The sequence below is a fragment of the Styela clava genome, chromosome 2 (genome assembly GCF_964204865.1).
Source record: "Styela clava chromosome 2, kaStyClav1.hap1.2, whole genome shotgun sequence".
NCBI lineage: Eukaryota > Metazoa > Chordata > Ascidiacea > Stolidobranchia > Styelidae > Styela > Styela clava.
The window spans coordinates 15,416,259-15,425,170 of record NC_135251.1 but is presented as its reverse complement, the minus strand read 5'-3'; the positions used below and the strand labels follow the sequence as shown (position 1 = coordinate 15,425,170).

General features: G+C 32.4%; 2 protein-coding genes across 2 annotated transcripts; both read right to left on the bottom strand.

Annotated features, from left to right (window-relative positions):
* Positions 1–1,089: 1,089 nt before the first annotated feature.
* On the bottom strand, positions 1,090–4,732 carry LOC120336906 (uncharacterized). The gene is made up of 8 exons (XM_039404688.2): positions 4,523–4,732; positions 4,192–4,299; positions 3,925–3,981; positions 3,075–3,185; positions 2,645–2,761; positions 2,344–2,410; positions 1,640–1,701; positions 1,090–1,306 (listed from the first exon to the last, which is right to left on the bottom strand). Exons 1-7 carry the CDS (start codon positions 4,610–4,612, stop codon positions 1,652–1,654), a joined length of 600 nt encoding a protein of 199 aa, XP_039260622.2. The 5' UTR covers positions 4,613–4,732; the 3' UTR covers positions 1,090–1,306; positions 1,640–1,651.
* A 124-nt stretch (positions 4,733–4,856) lies between these two features.
* On the bottom strand, positions 4,857–8,912 carry LOC120336907 (uncharacterized). Its single transcript, XM_039404689.2, has 6 exons — positions 8,707–8,912; positions 8,523–8,639; positions 8,162–8,218; positions 7,529–7,636; positions 7,170–7,292; positions 4,857–6,917 (listed from the first exon to the last, which is right to left on the bottom strand). Exons 1-6 carry the CDS (start codon positions 8,776–8,778, stop codon positions 6,807–6,809), a joined length of 588 nt encoding a protein of 195 aa, XP_039260623.2. The 5' UTR covers positions 8,779–8,912; the 3' UTR covers positions 4,857–6,806.

The following is an 8,912-nucleotide window of genomic DNA, read 5'->3' as shown; positions in this document are numbered from 1 at the left end:
AAATAATTTGCTTTAGCTAACTTGTTGAGTTTTATATACAAAGTATTCCAAATATGTATATACACGAATAATATTAATTTTTCGGACTTTTCTGCTTGAATCGGTTAGTGCTTTGTTTCAGGCAGGTTCGCGTAAAAATTAGGTTTTGGTATATTCACTTTTGGTATTCGGTGATTCATTTTAAAGCCCCATAGACGAGAAATCATTGTTATTGAAGAAGAACTATTATTTTGCAACTAACACTATAAATATGACACAAAACTCATCTAAATAATTCAAAGAATATAGACATGTTCTGGAAAATGTTTTCCCCAATTTCAATCATATAAATATTTATTCATTATCACTCAATAACTGATTAGATACTCATTTTTAACATCATTCTAAAGTTGTTGATCATTTAATATTAAATGCCAACATTCGACGGAGTTTTATTTTTTAAATTGGGAAAATTGTCCCCAGAAAGAAACGTAATCAGTTTGAAAATCACAATTATGTTGGGTGAAAAATATTAAAATATGTTTTACATGTTGTTCAATATATAACGTCACACATGAAAGTGGTTTACATGTCAAATGTGGCTTTGTTTCTGAGTATATGATTTATTATAGAAATAGAAGGGTTCATGGATTTGTGGTTTTTAGGCCGGCAATGTCACAGATATGAGATTTTTCTTCCGGCAATGTCACAGATATGGGTAGCGTTTTGAACATGTCATTGTTACATAAATATATATCTAAAACAGATCACACAACAGCGTCTTAGATATGTGATTATTTCTACACCTGTACAAAAAAAGGTTCAAGTGTCATTGAATGGTGGCTTTGACTATATGGGCTATATGACATGAGGTAGCGTTCGTGGATGTTTATTTGATTTCTAGATCCATGTGAATCTGTTGTGATCAAGCGTCAATATTTGGGAATTTGAATTATCCAGGAAAACCTAAAATTTTTTCAGAAAATCCTCATATGGTCAAGATTAGCCGCTAACTATGGTTGAATTAGACGAAAACGAGATATGGACTCACAATATACCTCCTGGTAGACAATCTTATTTATCCCCAAATAACTCACACATAAACCCATCAACAATTGGTTTTGATTTATTTCAGCAATAAATTTGAAATAGTAGCACAATACGAAACAAAGGTATCATAACAATAAAAAAAATGATATATGCATAAACAATGTGGAAAAACAATCAGGGCCTTTTAGTCATTTATTCGTCGTTGATGTTCAATTCACGAAGTTATTGATATTTGACTATATTTGTATAATTGCGAATTTCTTGATGATCTTGTTATCTAAATAAAAAGAGCATAAGCGAATTAGCTATTGTAACCGACAGTCGGGCATGCATATCTGTCATTCAAATATTTAATCGCAAATATATATATTCCATTTTATAAAACTCTATTGTCGATTATATTATCTTTTAGTGAAATTAGCATATCATCATAATTGTGAGTGCTTTAAAAATTGCGAATATCAAGTGAAATGAAGGTAAACAACGTTCATATAGTAATTTTACTTTATATAAGCATGATGTAGTAAGTCACGGAGGGGTGCTTTAAACTCGTTTCGAAAATATACTCAGAGTGTAATAATAGCGATTTTTATCAATACCCAAGTATTACCTGGATTTTATTCTACTCAACAGGATCATCAGTAAACTGTTTATATGGAACCGATGATTGTTCTGAAAAAATGAGTTGAATATCAAAAATTAAAATAAAATTAGAATAAGAATTGTATGATAGTAAGGTATGAAATTTGGCAATTCCTCGATATTGTGAAGTAAAGGTTTTTGTGATTAATTATTGAATAACAATTTTAACTCTAGTCAAATTCTTGAAAATTGTGTTGCTAGTATATAGAATGGTTCCTATGGATTTTAATGATATTTAACCCTTTTGTGTTATTGGTATGTTTGAATGCAAGGAAATGTGTAGAGAAGATTGGTGACGTCTTTCCGGTGTTCACAAAATGAGATTTTTTTTGTTTTTTGTTGGTGGTTCGTAATTTGGTTTAGAATTATTCTAAGGTTTTAAGTGTGTGTCATTATCTTCTATTAAGATCTTTACAAAATATGAGAATTTGGCAACATAATTGTTATATTTTTATTAGAGCTCTGAGGTAGTCCGGTTGAAGTTTGCTCCGCTTAATTACGTTCTAATAGTACTGGAGTAGGACATGCAAATAAGTACCCATCTTTTATAACTTGAACTAATTTATGAACTGAATTACCATTTAGAAATATACTCAGATGAAGATGAAAAGTTGACGAAAAAATAGCAATCCAGATTGTGTATCTTGAATAACCAATAAACACAATACCTACCGTATGGAGGTGGTGCAGCAACCATGGGCGCATGTAATGCCATCAACGTTGGTCCCGAAGGAGGAATCTATATGTAAAAATATATAAATACTTGAGCAGGCAGTTAGTTAATTATATTTTATATTGTCTATTTTTATATACATGGATCTATTTTTTCCTTTTTAATAAATGGAAACTTTATCTTGTCATAGTAGAATGAATGTGGGTCACAGATACCCAATATATTCAGTAAATTTCCTCCGAAACTTCCAAATATACGTTACATGATATATTTGAAAAAAATATGCCATTGTAAACAAACCTGATTTGTTGAACAGCATAACTCTTGAGAGCATAAAACCAAATGAACCAACGACGTAATAAACTCTATACCGCTCACCCCACATAATATTCTCGACGCCCAAACGTTGAAGTCATCCTGAATAAAAATCAGTAAATTCAATTCATAATACCCATCTTGCGTTGTAATTAAATAAAATACCAAATTAAAAGTACAGTACGTATGTACAAATGATTCATTGGTGTGTTTTTGGCTAAGATGGATATCAAACTTTGGGCAAATGTTAAGAGAGAGTAGATGAAGTAGAGTTGTCGAGTGGATGTCCAAACCTTTGATCTGTTAATTTTTTCCTGCTAAAACACGATGCCTTAAATCAAAATCAATCTATATTTGGTTTGAATTCTCCATATTTTCTGATAGTCGTGTCCTTCAGTAATATAAAAAGAGAAACCTGGTCATAATATCCATAATCAATTGTATTTGCCAACCGCAAACCTCCTAGAATTGTTAAGATTGCTGAGAACGTTGCTGATAGAGACGTCACCACAATGCTAAAAATCATCTGTAAAACAAGGAATTAATTTCTTTGTGAAATTGGTAAATATTTTATGATTATGAGTTTATGGTTCTTATTAACATATTCATATATATAATATAAAGTTTAACAATCAAGTTAAATATCATTGAATGGCATAAATTTAAAGGTTGAAAAGTATTCGGCTTGCGCAATAAACGGTATGTATCAAAACTTTGAGAAGGTATTTTAAACATATCCAACCGTACATTTTTCGGCTTTTGTGCAAAACATGCTATTACCGTATTTTACGAACCATAGGGCGCACTGTCAATAAATTGCTCAGATTGCTGTTTTTTTCATACAAAAGGCACATCGGGCTATGAGACGAAATGGTTTTTAAGAAGTATCGGTTTACAGTACAAATTCCAGAGTAAGCCTCCTCCTCCGTTAATTCAATTCTGGATGTGCACCTGGTCGTAGTTGCTATTACAATGCTTATTACAATTACAATTGTTTTTACATTATTTATTGCGTGAGAATGCGGTTTGTTTGTAAAACATCCATTCATTTGGCTTATAAGCCGCACGATCGATGTTTCTGAGAAAAAAGGATTTAAAGTGCGCATCATGGTCCGTAAATTATGGTACTCGTATTACTCAGCTACATTGACATAAAGATGTCAAAAACCCAAAGTACTAAATGCACATATACTAGATTCTACTTTGAGTATTTAATATGTCATAAATTTGATTTATATAGCTGGCTATAAATGTTAAAAACTTACTATGACATTATTGAACGGATATCCAGTTGCAAATGCTAAACACCCAGCAACGATGAACTGAAATGAAAAACGAGTCAGAAATTGTTACAAGACTGAAAATGTCAAATGCCTACATAACACAACACTATCGTTCAGTATGTGATGTTGAGCGAGCAAGGACTACATTAAACATTATCAAAGGCAAGTTTTTTTTTTGTTTTTTTATTATGAATTGTATTAATAAAAATAAAATTATATACAAATTTTTGACGAGTAGAAAAATCTCACAATTAGTCCTCCGGCAACTGTGGTACAGGTTACGAGATAGGCTGAACTGATAGCAGTCAAGATTCCTCCAATCACAACACATCCGATTCCTATGATGAACTGCATCATCTAATGAAGGGAAAAAATAACTAATTATGATTACTACTTCATTAAAATAATAGATGGGCATTCACCACTGTTAACTGTCGACTTAATAAAGCATGGAATCTCACGAAACGTTTGATTAACATTTGTTTGTCATTTGTTAGTCTTAAGTACAAAGCTCTACGGATTAATGTTGATTTTTAAATTAAAAATTTGAACATTGAAACAAACTGATAAGAACACTTACCCCGACTGTCACAAACTGTCGATTAATTTTTTTTCTCTGTGCATAATCAGACGTTGAAGGAAACAAAGCATTTGGCAATTCAGTTGTCATGGTTTCGATGTAAGAGAGTTTATAAGTAAGAAAAAGAGGGGTTCGTTCGTCACAGTTAAGAAATGGTTATAGTGTACTGTATGGTATTTAAAAAAACCTATGAAAGATTGGCATAAAATATCGTTTTAATAAATGTGTTCTTGAAACATATTTCTAATTCAACGATTATATGGACCAGGGGTGTGCAAAGTGCGTCTCGCGGGCAAAATGCGGACCGCAAGAGAGAATTGTGTGGCCCGCGGAGAAGTGTTAAAACATCTCAACCAAGATAATTTATACACTTGAAAAAAGTCATGGCTTCGAATATGGCACTTTTCGGCTCAACATATTTTTTTCTAAAATGGGCGCCATAAAACCGCCTGGAAGACGAAGAACTTGAAAATGGATATCGAATTGTTAGCACTTCCATTGAAGCAAATTTGAATGAAAGTAGCCGGGAAAAACATCCAGCAGCAAATTTCTCACTGAATTCGTTCAAATTCGGTGTGAAAATAAATTAGAATGCCAGTTTTCAGAAATTTATGCGTTTTATTTCAGCATTTATGCAAGGACTCCCAATAATGCCATGAGGTCAATAACAAAAAGACACTATTTTGTGCCTGTAAATACCCAGTTATCAATGTTTGGCCCGCCTGCATAAAAGGTTGCACACCCCTGATATAGACTATAGGCCTATATCAGTTACGTCGATAGCATCCAATTACTGCGTTCAAAAATCACGGCTCCTAATATGAATTATAATAATATCAGCATTATAATATGAACATATATGAACGATATATTTTCATAATTGCTCTGCACAGATCTTACTATAAAAAGACGCTAAAACGTAGACTGGATATAAAAAACCGTCAAGTTATTCCGAAAACTAATTTCTGATTTCAGTGAAACTTTTCATCTGTTCAGAAAATTGAAGCTAAAAGCTCCGAGTCCCAGCAAAACAGGTAGAAGTAGAAACTAAGTAAAGCAAAACACCTTCATTGTCATCGCACATTTGATTAGAACTGACTATCACGACTTGTCTCAATTGTCAGCTGATGTTGTCAATAAATGACGAAAAATAAAAAGAGAATTCGCGATATCTGCTAGCGCCCCGGGCGTTATAATTTATGGTCTTGTCATCTTTGTTTTTGTATATCTTATCTAAATATTTATCAATTTTCCCGAAATTTGAGAATTTGTTCCCAATGTATCCTCAGAAGAATGCTCATTTTATTTTTGATGTTTTGTTTCCAATGAGTCACATTTAAATTACTATCACAAATTAATTTTTGATTGTAATGAAATAAAACATAATGTGTGTTCAATCAATTTTCTATTCTCATTAAATAAATTGTATTTTTCGGGATAATAGCGTTATTAGTAAACATAGTGAGGCGCTTACGTTGAACGCAATTGTTGTAACATTTTCGAGGTTGAATCCCCGCCGTAGATTGTATATTTTCCGCAAGGAACAGCTGAAAAATTCATCCCTTTCGATAAGGGAATTTCTGACAGTGAGTGGGAATAGAGAAACAAAGGCGTAACAGTTTACTGTGTCATATATCACGAAAAAATGCTTGCCCGATAAAATCATTGTAGACAAATAAATCAATTACATAAGCAGATTTCTCCAATTCCATTTTCATATTTTAGAGTGAATTACGTAGGGCCGGATGAGACATTCTCACCAGTTTGGCTTGGAGGGACAGATTTTAAATAAAAATGTCAGTTATATTACTTTTTTAAAATTCAAAAAATCACAACGAATTCGTTTTCCAATTTATAGAGACTTGCGATTGATTAGTTTAAGATTTCTACCAGAATTGTGCATGTGCTTCTGGAAATTACTTGGCTCATTATTTTAAGAACTTTTTTGATACCCCAACAATAAAAACAACAAAACGATTCAATAGGGACCGTCAAACACGACCCATTGATTGACCTACCTTAAATATTTTAAAGAGAAAAACTTTATTTTTAGTATACTATTAACTATTAACTAAATTTATACAGATCATGGATGCAAAATTTTATCACAAATTATAATGAGAAAAGTGTAAAATATGGAGCAAATCGACAAAGGTATCTAGGGGAAAAAAATGTAAAATTGAAAAATACGTGAAATCAACAACTAAAATCTAAAAACAATCATTTGTCCGCAATTATACTTCGATCTTTTGTGTTAAAGTTGTATATGGTAACACTGACTGCATTATTTATAATTCAGCTGCGCTTCTTGCATTAAATTTTCAGATAGAACCTTGCAGTCCAAATGATCGTCGTATATAGGACTATGGCATCTCTTCTGTGATATTTGCCTGACCTTTAATGTGTAGAGAATCATATTATTGCATAATCGTCCTCGTAAATATTAGTTATGGCGGTGTGGCATTTTTAAGGTATGTGTCATCATGCTTTTTCGGGAAATTTCCCAACCAATATTAAAAACCTCATTCAGAATATTAACTTTTGTAACTCAGTCGAAGGTTTGATTCTAAACGCTTCAACTTGTTCATCGTATCTTAAAGACCAAAATTTGTAAGAAGAAAACTAAATCACTATAAAGTACAAATACCTGACTGCTTGATCTTGTACAGCATCTTGCGCGGCAGCAGTAGACTAAATGTGCCAAAGCAAACACGAACTCGATTGCACAAGCAACAATTATGGTGGCCATAATTCCATGTATCCGACTTCCCTGCAGCAGAAAAATATATTTGTTAAGTGAGGTTATGAACAACTTATAGAGACTCTCAAGGACAACTTAAATTGCTGTTTTTATATTTACATTACCCTGATATTTTGGCCAAACATTGATGCCTAAAGAAGCCTATGTAGCTTATTACAAGCCCATTCGTGCGTGCAAAATAGAAAAAAAAATCTATGGTAAAAGATGCATATGTTGATTTCCAACTACGTTATATTAATGCCTACCAAACGGTTTTCGTATGTTCCCCATATTTGCAAAATCCATATTCCTAGAACCACTATTGCAGACGATATGAAAGCAGATATAGATGCCAGTATCATTCCTCCGATTATCTATAAACAAAGTAATTATTATGATTTCACTTTGCAAAGTCTACAAGTGTGTTTCTGTATATTTCAATAAGCAAAAGTTCTTTTCGCTCCCGTAAACTTCAACACCCAAAGATTACCAATTATAATTGCAAGCAAAATGCGATGTGGTGTAGCAATTAGCCAACGTGAAAAATATTTCTAGATATTAGTATAAATGCATAGGTTGTATATAGGAAATGATGATGCATGTTTTTTTGTGTATAGGTGTGGCTGACTGGTGTATTTGTTTGAATTTTACTAATATTTTTTTTATATCACATGTCTTTAAAAAAACGGCCAGGAAAACATAGAATAACACGTTTTTGTAAAAAAATGGCATTGCGTTGCATCTTTTACAAACGGTTTTTGTGAAACATTGTTTTGTATGTTGACTTGAAGAAAAACAATGATATACATATATCTTCTGAACTAGTTTACATCGGTATTAATAAAATATCTTGGGGCAACTGACCTTCAACCTTACAAAAACATTGATATTCTACTTACATTACATTGTGTAGGTGACTGACCAGCGGATAGAGCTAATATTCCAGAGATGACGTACTGTAAAAAAAGGATTTTTACAAGAATTGAATTCGTTTACGAAATTACGAATGGCTTGAGTAAAAGAATATGGGTGCTCCAGAAGTATGCGCACCAAAATGTCGTACAACCTGAATCCTAACCGGTACACACATACTAAAAGTATTGATCTTTTATAGTTTCTAGTAGCCTACCTAATCCATATTGACCTATCGCCAAGGAAATCAACACATATACACTTTCACACTATTTTGAAGTCAAAAACAAAATGTTTGAATTTTCCATAAGACCTTATGTAACCCAAATCATCATCAGTATATCTCACCAGCACACCAGTGCCTATCCCGGATTTGGCGTTGGTTGATGTCCCGCTTGAACCGATTTGAGCAACTAATAAAATTCCGACAATAGAACAAATCAGACCCGCCAAAACTTCAAAAATCTGTAAAAAAAAATTTTAATCTTTCATTATTTTACCTTTAGAAAAAAATACCCAGCATTTTACTTACCCCGATAATTATAAAGCTGCATTTGTGATTAGTAGCTGGATGCTTTGGAATCTTTGTTGCAACAAAAGACATCTTTTGTGAATCCGAATGAATGACACACAATAATTGCCAAAAAAAATAGTTTATTCTGAAATGTTGTATCTCAATTTTAAATAAACGTTGTAAATTTATCACGATATAGAATTCATTTAAAAATGATTCCTGCT

What these genes read in the sequence shown, in the direction of transcription:
- LOC120336906 (XM_039404688.2), bottom strand. Translation starts at nt 4,612, where the DNA reads ATGACAACTGAATTGCCAAATGCTTTGTTTCCTTCAACGTCTGATTAT. An exon ending in ATTATGGATATTATGACCAG is followed by an intron (nt 2,762 to 3,074) that starts GTTTCTCTTTTT and finishes ATTTTTATTCAG; the next exon opens with GATGACTTCAACGTTTGGGC. An exon ending in TATGCTGTTCAACAAATCAG is followed by an intron (nt 2,411 to 2,644) that starts GTTTGTTTACAA and finishes TTTTACATATAG; the next exon opens with ATTCCTCCTTCGGGACCAAC.
- LOC120336907 (XM_039404689.2), bottom strand. Translation starts at nt 8,778, where the DNA reads ATGTCTTTTGTTGCAACAAAGATTCCAAAGCATCCAGCTACTAATCAC. An exon ending in GCAGCTTTATAATTATCGGG is followed by an intron (nt 8,640 to 8,706) that starts GTAAGTAAAATG and finishes TTTTTTTTACAG; the next exon opens with ATTTTTGAAGTTTTGGCGGG. An exon ending in GAACATACGAAAACCGTTTG is followed by an intron (nt 7,293 to 7,528) that starts GTAGGCATTAAT and finishes TTTCTGCTGCAG; the next exon opens with GGAAGTCGGATACATGGAAT.